Source organism: Amblyomma americanum, chromosome 8 (genome assembly GCF_052857255.1).
Source record: "Amblyomma americanum isolate KBUSLIRL-KWMA chromosome 8, ASM5285725v1, whole genome shotgun sequence".
Classification (NCBI taxonomy): Eukaryota; Metazoa; Arthropoda; class Arachnida; order Ixodida; family Ixodidae; genus Amblyomma; species Amblyomma americanum.
The window spans coordinates 88,024,672-88,038,583 of record NC_135504.1 but is presented as its reverse complement, the minus strand read 5'-3'; the positions used below and the strand labels follow the sequence as shown (position 1 = coordinate 88,038,583).

The window sequence follows — 13,912 nt, the reverse complement described above, 5'->3', positions numbered from 1 at the left end:
TTCAGACATCGCTTGTGTTGCAGACATGCTTTAGTGCAAAATTTTCGGCTCACTGCCGGTGAAAGCATTCCTACCCGAACAGCTTGCATGTGTCAAGGATATCGTACGAGCTGTCGACCCAGCATCGTCCCCACAAGAAATTCTAGAAAAATTTCAGGATGCAGGAGTTGGGGTCCTTTAAGTCTGCCGCTGCAGTAGAGAGGTAAACGGCTCTACGTGTTGCTACTGACTCTGTAATAACAACTTTTGCTGGCTCTTCCTGCCCTTGCTGAACTAAAAATCTGGCCGATTGTTTACCGTGTGGACACTCTGGAACCCCGCCCTCTTCAATGCACCAACTGCTGGTGATTCGGGCATAGCGGCAAAGCATGCAAGTCGGAGACCCGCTGCCGTTTATGTGGAGAAGGTCATTCTGCTCATAACTGCACCTTAGAGTAGCCTCATTGTTGCCTCTGCAGCAACATCCACTCAGCTGATGATGCCGACTGCGCAAAACGTAGTGAAGAACGTAGCTTGTTGGATATCATCAAAGAGAAGCGGCGCTCAAGAGCCGATGCTTACACTGAATCCAACTTGACTGCCTAATTGTGACCACAGCAGAAAACTCCCTTGATAATGTGGTTGTGTAAATGCTAAACACTTTTTCTAAGACGTTGGCTCAGTTTGTTGCAGTTCAATCTTTGTCACCATCAGCATCCGTTCCGGCAGCAACGTCTGCATCTGTTTCAGCTTGTACAGCTAGTGCTAGCCGCTCAACATCACCTCCTGATGCTCCCTAGGCCCACCTAACATCTCTGTTCCATCAGTGCATGTCGCACTGATATCTGCACAACAGATGTCGAAATGTCGTGCCCTAAGCAGAAGCGCCGTGGTTCCTCGTCACCATCTAATTTTAGTTCTCCACAAAAGAAAGCTAAAAAAGGACCACCAAAACTTCTTCCCCATGTTGATATCCTTCAAGAGGCGGTTTCTGCTTCTTCAGTTGGCCAGTAATGATGGCTGGTTTCAAAGTGTTACAATGGAATTTCCTCTCCGTATTGTCTTCTCTTCCAGATCTAGACGTACTTATTCGCAAACATAAACCTGATATTGTGATTTTACAAGAAATGTGGTTCTCACGTTATAAATCATTTTCAATGAGAAACTTTCGAATTATCAGGGGAGATCGAAATGTTGGCAGGGGAGGTGGACTGGTAACCATGCTATCTAAACTTTTATCTCATCAGGCATCTATCTGTAAGAAAATTCTCCCTGACTGGGAGCTTTTAGCGTTCAATATTTAATTTCCGCATTCTGTCGATATTACAATTGCTAATGTCTATTTTCTGGACAGACTGTTTAGACAGCTTGGTGACTTGCACAAGCAGTGCAGTCATCGCAGCAGATTTTAACTCTCACCATAGTGACTGGGGAAGTCGTAGTAATTCCTGCAGCCAGCTTCTCTGGCCGTGGCTCTCTGCAAATGCTGTACGCTGCTGCAATTCCAGAAAAATAACCTTTATGCGAGGGGTTGCTCACTCAGCCATTGACTTAACATTATCAGCAGGGAGGCTAGATGTGACTGATTGCTCGACACGGGATTCGGGTACATCTATTGACCACTTTCGTATAACGTTCACTATCCTGTCATCTCCGCTCAAAACTAGTTGTCTAACCCATAAATTTGTCAACCATATTATTTATAAAAATCTGATGTCCGCCTCACTCTCCTCTATAGTTAGTGAAATCCGGGATGACAGAGCGCAGCAGACGGTTTCATTTTTGCAAAATGCAGTAGACCACTCAATATTTACTGTGCCCGCAGTAGCCTCTAATAAACAGCCGTCTCCTTTGTGGGCAGAAGAATATGAGAAGGCCTATGGCCGCTGAAAAGCGGCCTGGAAGAGGCTATCCTGCGACCAGAGTCCAGCTAATTGGTTAAATTACAAATTCTTTTCTGATCTTTCAAAAGAAGAATTACAAAAGTTAAGAGGAGTATAACCAAAATTTCAACACATCTTTCAAATCCTCTTAATCAGAAGGCCCTGTATTGATTAATCGAACGTGACAAACATTCTGCAGTCCATCTTCTCACTAGTTCAACAGTGTTATCACCACAAAAGGCTCAGGAAACCCTGGAGCATATTGCTCAGGGATTGACGTTACGTTTCCAGACGCAGATAAACGTCCCTTTGTGCACAATCTCACCCTCTTCGGATTATACCGAGGTTGACGCATCAGAGCTCCTCTCAGTCCTGGCAACGTTGCATCCTGCAGCTCCTGAACTAGATGGTGTCACTGTTGGTATGAATACAATTTTAGCCCAGGATTTTACAAGCGACCGCTTGGATATGGTCAATGCTTCGTTGGGAAATGCACGGATTCCCAGCATTTGGAAGACAGCGAAAATAATTTTATTGATGAAAGATGCTGAAAAAGGATACGTCTTAGATAATATATGGTCAATTGCGTGACTGTATATTTACTGATATTAATAAAAAAATAGTGCACAGTCGCCTTACAAAACAAGTTCATGACGTAAACGATGTCAGCTAAGCCCAGATTGGCTTTCGTCGCGGATGCTCTATATGGTCCGCGCATGTGGATCTAGAGAGCAAAATTCGGCTTACGCTACGCAGAACGGAAGTTTCAGCTTTGGTGACTCTTGATTTAGCAAAGGCCAATGAAAGTGTAGAACATAATATAATACCTAACAGACTTGCTCAGTTACATCCTCCAACCTGCGTTTATCATTTATGCGTGGATATCTGAATTTCGGAAGGACAGATAGTTTTACTGCACAGAGGGAACAGTATGTTCTATTGCACATTATCATTCAAGAAGTGTGCCTCAAGGATCGGTGCTGTCCCCGCTGGTTTTTAATATTTTGGTCAGTGGCATCCCCATTCGTCCTGATATAACAGTTTTTGTGTAGGCAGATGACATAGCTTTTCTCGCTTCGGCCGGGGATATCCATTCCCTTTACAAGATTCTGAAGGGATATTTGGATGCTCTTACAGTATGGTTGCACGCTGTTAATTTGTCCCTGAATGTTGACAAATGCGGCGTTTTAGTATATCCTCCAGACAGGCCTTTGAACAGTTCATTAGTCCATCGCTGTAACCAGATTCCACAAGTGGAATCCGTTAAATATGTAGGTGTTGCTTATCACCCAGCATTAGATTGGAGCCTTCATATAAAGAACATTGTGTCTAAAGAAGAACGCGCTCTAGGCCGGCTGACAAGAATCGCCAATAAAAAGTTTGGTATGCGCCGCGACACATCATTGTTACTATACAAAGCCTAAGTAAGACCTACACTTGAACGTGGTTGCATTCTGTTCTTTGGTAGCGCAAACTACATGATTCATCCCTTAATCTTACTGGAAAAGCGCGCTCTACATTTCTGCCTTGGTCTCCCAAAATCAATTTAAAACATCCTGCTTTATCTGGAAGCCCGTATCCCTTATCTAAATTCCCGCTTTCAAATACTCAAGGTGCGAACTTTCCTCAGGTCGTTGGACCCGGTGACTGATGTCAGTACTCCTATTTTTGTGTCTCAGCCCGGCCTTATTTTCTCATCAATGGCCACGGCATCAAATGCCACAAGTTAGTTGACGCAGAACCTTCTAACACCGATTGGTGTTGATCTCAGTTCTTTGCAGTGGAATTCCATTTTCACCACATTTTGCAATCTCATGCGAAACACATGTGCGCAAATATTTCAAAACTGTCTTCTTTCTGATCACTTAGAGGAATACCCCTGTCATACGGTGCTTTCCATCGATGCCTCCGTCAGCTGCCAAAATGCTGCAGTTGGCATCTTTTCGCAGGATTTGGCCTGGAGCTGTTCTGTCTGCGTCCCAGATTATATTCCTATATTCTTTGCGGAATTTTTGGCTCTTGGAATGGCCCTGCGCCCTGCACAAAATTTCATGTCTTGTGTTTCACGTTATTATCCTCGCTGATTGTCAGTTTAGTCTCCTTTGAGACACAAGAAAAAGATTTTCTGAGCCGTTTCCTGCGATTTTTTGTCCCATGCATCTTGAAGGAGGTCCGTTTTGTCTGTGTCCCTGGCCATTCAGGTATCAATTCAAATGAGGTGGCTGATTCCTCAGCAAGGTCGGCTCCTGACAGGTCAGAGACAGATCCTATCCCGAATTTCAGCCTCCTGGCAATTTCCAGGTTTCAGCGGTTCCAACACATATCAGCCAGGTTATGTGATCTCTTACTAAATAGCACTGATTATGAGCACTTAGCATATTATTCGTGCAAAACCAGGCTGTGTGAGGTATCAATTAGGCGGTTGTCGTGCAGGATTCCAAGTTTTGATTTATATCCATTCAAGTGTGGGTCGACACCGACAAACCTATGTGACGCATGCGGGGATGTTGAATCTGTAGGCCATTTTCTCCTCTACTCTCCACAGTTTGCACTTCAGAGAAAGATTGGCCTAGAGGTCCCTCTCCTCAGTTCAAGGCTCCCGTTATCTCTGCCACGGTTATTATCGTTCGGCGGGAGCACCAAAAGATTTGCATTGGGTTCAATTTCTGAGATTCTCCATGATTACATAATTGCCGCTGGCAGGTTAATATGCTAATTTTTTAAAAAATGATTCGAGGTCTTCGCTTTTCACCAAAATGATGTCAGTTATTTTACTATAAATATTCTTCTGTCGATTTTATTTCTACATTTTTCAAAATAAACGCTTGGTGCTAAAATTCTGTCGTAATGTCCAATTAAAATTTCCTTGTTTATGCCAGTACCCCTTGCCAATCCCCCCATGTGGGTATGTGCCATTTTTTAAGAGAACGAAGAAGAACAAGAAGAAGGTCCTGTTATGCCAGACGATACTGCAACGAGAGTTCCTGCAGCTTGCCGCATATCCTAGAATGAAGCCAGGAGCCGTCGTAATCAGCACAGAGCAGCCCACCTCTCTAACCTACGGGCGGCAAAGCCATGCCGATGCAGGACACCGCGAGCGCTAACGGCCGCGAAGCCGCCCTATCTAATCCCCCAAAGTAATGTGATGTGCATTCTGTGAGCTCAAAGGCTGGAGTAGCTATCGAAAGGCTATACTGAGCTTGTTATTCAGCTCAGACGCCTAATCATGGTTTGAACGCAATTTCTGTAACGAAACTTGAAAAATGCACATGGTTTTATTGTCTTTTGACTGCTCAAAAGGTTTTTCCGGACACTTCCTGAATCAGATTTGCTGAAAATTCTCTCAAACGACCAATAAATAGGCGGATAAATTAGTCACTTGAATCAAAATTATTTCACGCACTGCATGTTACTTCCTTGTGTTCGTAGCATCTGAACTCTGGCCGAAAAATGAAAATGTTTCAATTACTTTGAAGACAAAGAAAAAGAAAATAAGTGAGGTTTCCCGGCCTCCGTAATACAGCTTCGGTTCGCATCCCTCAGTCCGCTTTCCATTGTAGGGGTGTTTTCCCTTGAGTGGAGATTGAGGGCACTCAATACTTCGTCTTCGGCTCCGGGTCGCACTGCGGTGAGTAGTAGAGCCTTTGCGCGGCTGTGAACTTCCATCGTGAGGCACGCAGCTCCAGAAGTTCCAGCAGCACGAGCGTCACTTCCGGAGAGGCTTGCGCGTCAACGAATGCCTCTCGCATGCATCCCGCCAGGGCCTCCATGCGACGGGGAGCAACACGAACGACACTCCGGCCCGCCTTCTTCAGAACGCGCCGAAGACACTCCAACTGCAAAAAAAAATGCGCGAGTGGACACATAATGCTCCCAATCCATTCTCACAGTTGTGACGGTCTACGGTATGTGGTACACAGTGTAGCAGCTCCAAAAGTACACCCACTGGAAAAGGGAGGCTTCACCAGTCTAGCTCTAATTAGTCTTAGCGCTACAGCCATGGCCGCTGTTATTTCAGGAAGTTTCTCGAAAATCTATCGACCCATTTGAATGATGCCCCGACAAAGGTTTTCATATCCGAATACATTTCAGCCACTTTTGGCAAAGGGGGTACCTAGTCGTACACAGTCGCACTGTAGTGATGAAAGAATCTTGCTCTGATGTGCCCATAAACTGGTTACGGTGTCGGAATGTTTTTTTATGCCTGCAAACTCTTACTTTCTGATGGCGTTGAGGAAAGTCTGAAGCCTTCTGCCGCGATGTTTCAGAAGACTATGAAGGTCAAGAGGCTGTAAAGCCCTTCGTGCCGCGATCAGGACGACGCCCGTGGACAGCGATGAGGGCGGCGCTAGAGCACGCAGCGGGAGCAGCGTAATAAAGGTGCCAGTTCGAAACCCAGAACTGTCGGAGCTGGTCTATCATTGTTCCAGCTTCTACAGAGGGTGGTATCTGGTCCTAACAAGTCCCTTCAACCCTCTCCGACCTGTACAGAGGATGCCAGCGGCTCGCCCAACCTTCCTGGCGTCAGCAACGGCATGGCAACACACCCTGCTAGCACTCGCTGAAACTACGCTACACTCGGTTAACCTTGAACGCCTTCTCCCGCCTTCGCGCTGCGTTGGCAAACTGGCCGGTGCCTGAGATGACACCACCGCTACTCGCCGTCTGCTAGTGCGGCGTCGGATCGTGGTTACGGAACTTCGAGTCATCCGTGTTCCCGAACAGCATAGTCAAACAAGCGTACAAGCACGACTTGGTGCTTTGCACGCTTTCGCTCGAACTTCTGCAAAACCTAGTCTCACCGGCTCCATGTCCAACGCCGTACAACAAACTGTGGTCTGCTCTCTTGAGACACCATGGAGTTAGACATCGCGGGATTAACCGAAGCTGATACCGCAACCACGCTCCGAGCTTCACAATAAGCAGCCTCCCAAGCAGTTTGTCCTCCTCTGCTAAACGTCACAGTAGACAGCGGAAGTGCCTCGATGTACTGTCAGGAATTTCCGAGGAGGGGCCTACAATCGAAAGCAATCTTCCCTGCCACAACGAAACTTATCGCGCGTTCCGCAACAATGTAGCTCCGCCTTTCGTCAGCAATGCCGGGTTTCACAAATCGAGGAAAGCAGCTCCTCACAATTGTTTCCTCTACTCTCCTGAATGTACCACACCCGCTCAACAGTCATGCTGTGCCCACGGCGCAGGCTCACACTGAACAGCCTTGATTGCTACCTCAGATAGTCGACACCTCGGCAAGTGCTCCAAACAGATCTTTCATCGGCTTAGCAGCACCTTCCAGCAGCACCTTCCAGTCGCAATCCCAGAACGCGTAGCCGCTACTGTTTGGTCCGTCCTCCGGTTACGCCACAGCAGCTCAGCGCAGCGCGTCGTCTACACCATCACTTCATATATCTTAAGATTGTGTGCCTGCACTCGCAACCATTGATGCGCAAGCATCCTCAACGGGTCAAGGTCGATACAGCATTATATGCGACATCGCGGCATTGCTATCGCGCAGCCAGTCCTTTGAAGCAATGGCGCAAAATTTCTACCAGCGAAGCCCGTTTCCTCTTCCCTGCGTAACTTTCGCTTGCTCCTGGTCGGACTCCCCACTCTGGGCTTCTATTACGCACTGCATTACGGTTCCAAACACTGCCTCCAATATTCAGATTCGGCAGACTGCCAGAAGACTGAGCGTGTTGCAGGTCACCCACGCCATTTCCGAACTGGCCTTCTTCCGGACTTTTTTTTCTGCTCGCAACACACATGTGCACACGTGCACTCGTCACTTCTTCTATGGCTTATGCTCTACGGGGAATCTGTGTAGGGGAGGTGGGTGACAGCTGCAGCGCCTGTCGATGAAAATAAATTCGGAGTTCGAGACCTGCGACTTTAGAAGGTGAGCTATCATATAGCTGTAGTTCCGTCGAGACCATTCTGAAAGTCTTGGCTGCAGTTAAACAAAGTCACGGTGGGCACTAAAGGTCCTTACATGCTGTGTATGCGAAAGCACCTTTTGACCTAAAGGCTTTATATTAATGCCCTAAACATAACCGTCTTTGACCTAATAGCATACTACCTAAAGACCTTTATCCTAAAGGACTTTACCAGAAAGTAATTTACACTCAAGGCCTTCACCGTAAAGGTATCTACCATAAAGAACTTTAAAGGAAAGTCCTATTGGCATTAATGGCATTAAACTTAATCGGAAACGCCCTTTATCATTCCAAAACTATCACTATCCCTAAATTAGTAACTACTACTGCTTCGTTTTGTGTAATTTCATCACTGCCTATGCCCACCGATTATTGTCTTATGGTCTACTGCTGACAGCACGCGAGACCATTATGACGTCATGAGGTTTCGGTACCTTTCTTGGCCAAAGCCGCCAGGTTGAGTTGCTGACGAGCAGTATAATGCTTTCGCATTAAAAACCACAGCGAAGATATGCGTAGAAAATGTCTAGAAAATTGCGCGAAAAGCAGGTAAAATTCATGATTTTGTTTATGTTTCAGGAATTCAACAGTTTTTCAATGTCAGCAAAAAAAGGTAGCTGAGTTAGAAAGGTAGCTAGGCATCGCTAATCTATGGGGAGCGCCCGACTACTCAGTCGGTGGAACCAAGTTCAGTCTCAGTTGCTGCGCCTCAGTTTTGACGGAGGCGAGACGAAAGACGATAATTTAATGCGCTATATCAGCGCATGGTAAGAAAAGGCTGGGGCCAAAATAATCTGAAGCCCTCCACTACGTCGACGTCTCCCATAGCATGAGTCACTCTGGGATGTTTGACAACATAAACCACTCCAAACTTGAAGTTAAAAATTTGAAACAACGCCAGCATTTAACCGATATCAAAGTACTGGTAACACAGGTCGCTGAGTTGTAGTACGTGAAACCAGCAACACGCTGCGGTGAGTGACGTGCACTATCCCGAAACGCCCTCTCAGCGCGTTCATTTAGGTGCGCTTCCCAGCAAAGCAAGCACTCCGCACTATAGCAGACGACACGAAGCACTACTTCCGGTCTCCTATGCGCCTGCGCTGCATAGCTTCGATGCGCTGACGCTCCGCGGAGCGCGGCCACGCTCCGCCGTGATCTCACATATTTTGGACGGCCCTGTACGAGCTCTTCCTCCGCACGTTGTCATCACTGTAGCCTGGTATTCGTTCTACGATGAACCATGTCAGCATGAAATTCTTCTACCGGACTAACAGGGCACAGGCAACATCTTTATTGCCGACATAGGGGTGAGGTAGTTATCGCGAACTCTGATTTACACCTGTGCCTCTACCCACCGCGGTGGCTCAGTGTTTATGGCGCTCGCCTACTGATCCGGTGTTCCCGGGCTCGAACCCGACCACGCCGATAGCGTTTCGATATGGAGGCGAAAGGCATAGGCGCCCGTGTGCTGTGCGATGTCAGTGCACGTTAAAGATCCTCAGGTGGTCGAAATTATTCCGGAGCCCTCCACTACGGCACCTCTCTGTTCCTTTCTTCTTTCACTCCCTCCTTTATCCCTTCCATTACAGTGCTGTTCAGGTGTCCGCCGATATGTGAGACAGATGCTGTACCATTTCCTTTCCCCGAAAACCAATTTTTAAATTTTCACCTGTGCGTCTTAGGTTAAATGCCTTATCACAAGGACCCTGATTTTGTAACTATTTTAATGGGGATTTTCATTATTGCATTATGTTATCTACTAACCCTCTGATGCAGCTGAATCATTTCTTGACAAGTTTTACGACCACCTATTCCTAATAGAAGCAAGGAACCTAATAGAAACAGGGGAACTCCATCTTCCAGAAGTAAAACAGGGAAAGCTTTGCTTATGGTAAGTGTAGTCCCGGTGACATCGGGCTAAATGCACCTCTGTGCTAAATTATCTGGGATAAATGCAGCTACTGGGCGAAATGATCTGTTAGTTCCTATACGGAATATCTGAGGGCACTGCAATCGCGACGCGCAAGAGGGCATGTCACGTGGTATTTTTTGCATTTCGCGGGCATTTGCAGTGAGCGAAAAAAAGCTGATACGTAATAGATGGAGAGTTAAAACTATTCAAGCGGAAGTTTTTCGGACCATTCTACAACTTTCTCATTGACCTTTTTCACTCATTTACGTTGCTTGCAAAGTTGGTTAATTATTATCGACTAATTACGCTACTAAGCACAACACAATAATAGTGTGGCTTGCTCCATACAACAGCCAGCACATTGTATTTGTTCGCGTAGTCTTAGAGGGCCTCGGCGTATTTCTAAACTCTGGCTAAAGATAGCTGGGACAGCCTGTATACTGCTTGAGGAATGTGACGCTTACGCGTCGCATGGTCTCGAAAATTATCTCAATATCACCATATTTCTGGCATTCGTGTTCCGTGCTTTAGTCTTCAACCGTATTTGTTTTCCGCATGTGGATTAAATTGGTTGGCACACGGATTAAAGCCGCTGGCGGTTGTATTTGTTGCGTCGGCACTCGGATTAAATTGGTTGGCGCTCGCATTGTTCGAGTTAGCCTTTGAATTAATTGCGCTGGCGCTTAGATTAAGTGCTTAGCGCTAAGAATAAGTTATATGGCATGCAGATTACATATGTTGGCGCTCAGATTATTTGCACTGGCAATAAGAATAAATCCAGTGGGAAAGCCTGTAGTATATACGGTAAGAAGCTAAACTATAGCTTCTGTTAAACAGAAAACTATTTCTTATCATCTTATATCTTATCACTGTTTTTAAACCTCATGTGTCTGACATTGTTTTCTGTGCTTTTCAAGTATTACAGGCTTTTTCTCTTTTGATTTAATTTTTTTGTCGGACGAAATAGGATCCTGTTGCCTGATTACTGCACTGTGTAAACATTGTGACTTTGTAACCGCTGACCTATCCACCAAATACTAGGCCCGCCAAAAACGCTATCTGCTTAGGCGGACCAGCAAAGTTGTGTGTACAACAAACTGGCGAATAAGCTGTATTGCATGTAGTCTAGACGCTATGCTTTAGGAGGAGGAATTTGTACCTTGAAGGTAAAAAGATGAAACTAGCGCATATTACTATTACGTTGAGAAAGCTCCGTCATGCGTTAGTGTTTTGTAACTGGAAATAAATGAGGATATCAGTCGCTTGGAAAAATCGAGTAATTGGGTATCAAATTAGTTTTTTTTTTTTTGCAAGCATTGAAGACGTGATTCTCGCACGATTTTATGGTAGCAAAAGGTAACTAAATTAGCAATGTGCAGAAAATTAAACCACTAGATGTACATGCAAAGAATTTTGACCTACGCGTAACATATAGCAACGCCTTCGTATATTAAGCCATTCAGATGCGTATAATACGACTAAATCATCAGTATTATGTGCAGCACATTCTCGGGCCGCATACACGCTGAAGTAATTTTTTTTCGTGTTATAATCTGAATTGGAGTTTGCCTCCGGAAGAAATGTTTGGTGTCAGTAATTTCAAGACGCTTTGTACGGGTACTTTTACGCAGAATGTGAGCTGCAACGGACTTCACATGGTAGCAGGCCTGTTCGCGAAGCAGTTTCGCCGAGTGTGGCTGGAAATTTGCACGTTCAGTCATATATGCATTAAGCAATGTGCACTAAATGTTCGTGCCAACCGCAAGGGCTGTGCAAAAGCGTGTTTATTTAATGTGAAGCGAAAACCTCTGTCGGTGCTCTCCGGACGCGTTGCAAGATTTATTGAACGTGACAGTACGCGCTATATTCTTGATTTGCTTTCTATATTATTCTGCTTGGTTGACGTATTAGTTGTTTCGCGCTTGCTTGAAATGTATTTTGTATTTTTCACCACTCCTGCTTAGACTTAACTAAGGCCTGTAGTATTGTGAACCAAATAAGCAAACACCTCTCCACGCAGGTCTACTGTTGCAAGATAATTCTGCACTGCAACCACGCAGTGCCATTTGCACGTAGAGGCTTAGGTACGCGAGCACTGACCTCGGCGAGTCTTTGCAATGCAGACGACTGCAGCATTTGCTTGCAGCATTCACAAAACAGCGCCACCAGGCAGAAGGTGCGGCCTCGGTGCTTGGACTTGATCTCCGTGGTCTTCCCCTTTGCTGTCACTGCAATTACGAGCTCCGCCAAGAAAGTGACGAAGACCGTCCAGCGGTGGCGAGGTTCTTCGGCCGGCGGAACCCCAAGATCTGAGGTAGGGTCCCTCGCCAGTGCAACGTCCCTGTGTTCGAACCACTGAGTGCAGGTGTACAGCAGGCTTGAATCGAACCTGCCCACCTTCTCTCTCTGCGACACCAAGGAAAGGCAACGCAAGCAGCGACTCGTGTCCGGCAGGGTTCCGGTGGAATATACAGCGCAAAAACACTGATACATGCCGCTTTTGAAAAGAACTGAGCTCGGAAATGCACTTATCGTCTAAGCGGTTAAAAGCTTGTATCATCCTCATTAGGAATTGAAAATATGAACAAATTCAGGTGGGCACTGCTGTTACCTTGATTTAAATATATTGAACAATTCGGCAGCTCTGTTAAGCGAATGTTTGTCACCATTTGGCTGTATTCAAGAGAACTTCCGAATCTCTTTCAGCTCTAATACGTGAAAGGTATCACCTGACATTTTGGTGAGGAATTCTTGAAAACAATTTTTTCATGCGTGTGCACGTATGGAATATGGAGTTTGAAATCTAAGTTCTTTACCTGTGACATAGCGAGGCTCTGCACATCGATATATATTTATCAACTAATTCTATTTCTTCACAGTACCCCTAAAATTCAATTTTTTTGCCAGCTCTATCCCTGGGGCTCCGCAGACTGCATCCACAGCAAGTTAGGGGCAGACTTAGCGTGATGCTTTGCAAGAATGACCAGGCCCTGTGAAAATGCGCCAGACTGTGAAAGCTTGGCTGCGACAATGTTGTCTTCGACATTGTGGACGCTTCTCTTCAAAGCAGTTTCAAATAGAAAACAAAAATCCACCGATAACTCTGAGCCCACACTGGAGGAAATATGGCTGCAGCGCCGCCTCAAGTGCAAAAAAGAAAGTTTTTATCTACCTTGAATAGCGGAAATATTCTGAAGACTACTCAACGACTCATATCGCTTTCCTCCATTCAGTAAAGACATAACAGGGCTCCTTTGATAGCAAATGGTGCGATAGCATGTCTTAAGGCATTGGAGATTTGACCCAGCCGAATTTCTTTACTAACGATAATGCAGAAAGAAAACAGGGCACTTATCTAAGCTCATCTGATTCTCTAACAGCCCCGCAGCGGAGCATAAAAGGTAGACGCCATGCCTTATCGGCCATTACAATCCATTGCGCTCTATTTTTCATGCTCCGTTTGGGGCGTGTGATGTATGCACTACTGCGCTGTTACTTTTAAAGCTTTGTTGTGGTGTTAGATGGACAGTTAGAGACGATCTGTAAGTCTGTATGGGTCAAGTATTTGCTCTTGCTGGCTACTGACAGCGACACTTGTCCCCGGCTGGATTCTAAAAACCCTTGACACTCTGCGGGCCAGATGATCAACGAGTCTTTTGCGTGCAAATATCTATCGAAAGCATTGCTTAGGGCCATTGAGCGTGTTGGGCGGACAGCCAGGGGTTCTTGAGAAGTGCTGCGACAGGTAAACCCCAAGTGCCAGAAGCCCATTAATAACAGTGTCTCCCCGGAGTGCGCACCATATTGTGCCTTCCTAAGAATGCACGTGTCTGATTTGCCACCTTAGACGCAGGTCTCACATTCAGTGCTGGCAGCATGGTCAGAGTTAACGCCCTGCAGGCAATCGGGATATCGTTGATTTGCTTCAGCGTGACATGAAAGCGTAAGGTAAACCTTGATCTTAAGTACTTCACTTAGAAATGCGCGAAACAGTTACAAGACAGTTCATATAAACCTGGCTACAAGAAAAAAGCGTAATATTGACTGCGGTGCTCACTACACGTCTTGCGGCTTCTAACCAGATATTTCAGTGCGTGTCGTTTCTGGCCAGAGGTTGAAGGAAACATGTATCCCACCTTTGACCTTGAATGTCGCAGAAAATAGTTTTTGTTCCACTTCACCTGCTACTATTGGAACAAAAA

At 45.8% G+C, this 13,912-nt stretch overlaps 1 protein-coding gene across 1 annotated transcript in view; it reads right to left on the bottom strand.

The window, feature by feature from the left end:
• Positions 1-5,153: 5,153 nt before the first annotated feature.
• LOC144102587 (uncharacterized) overlaps positions 5,154-13,912 on the bottom strand; it is a 40,282-nt gene continuing 31,523 nt past the window's right edge. Inside the window, exons 8-9 of the mRNA XM_077635818.1 lie at positions 11,811-12,116; positions 5,154-5,698 (exon numbers count right to left, since the gene is read on the bottom strand). Coding sequence (XP_077491944.1) covers positions 5,456-5,698; positions 11,811-12,116 — 549 coding nt within the window. The 3' untranslated portion in view covers positions 5,154-5,455. The remainder of the gene's footprint in view (positions 5,699-11,810; positions 12,117-13,912) is intronic.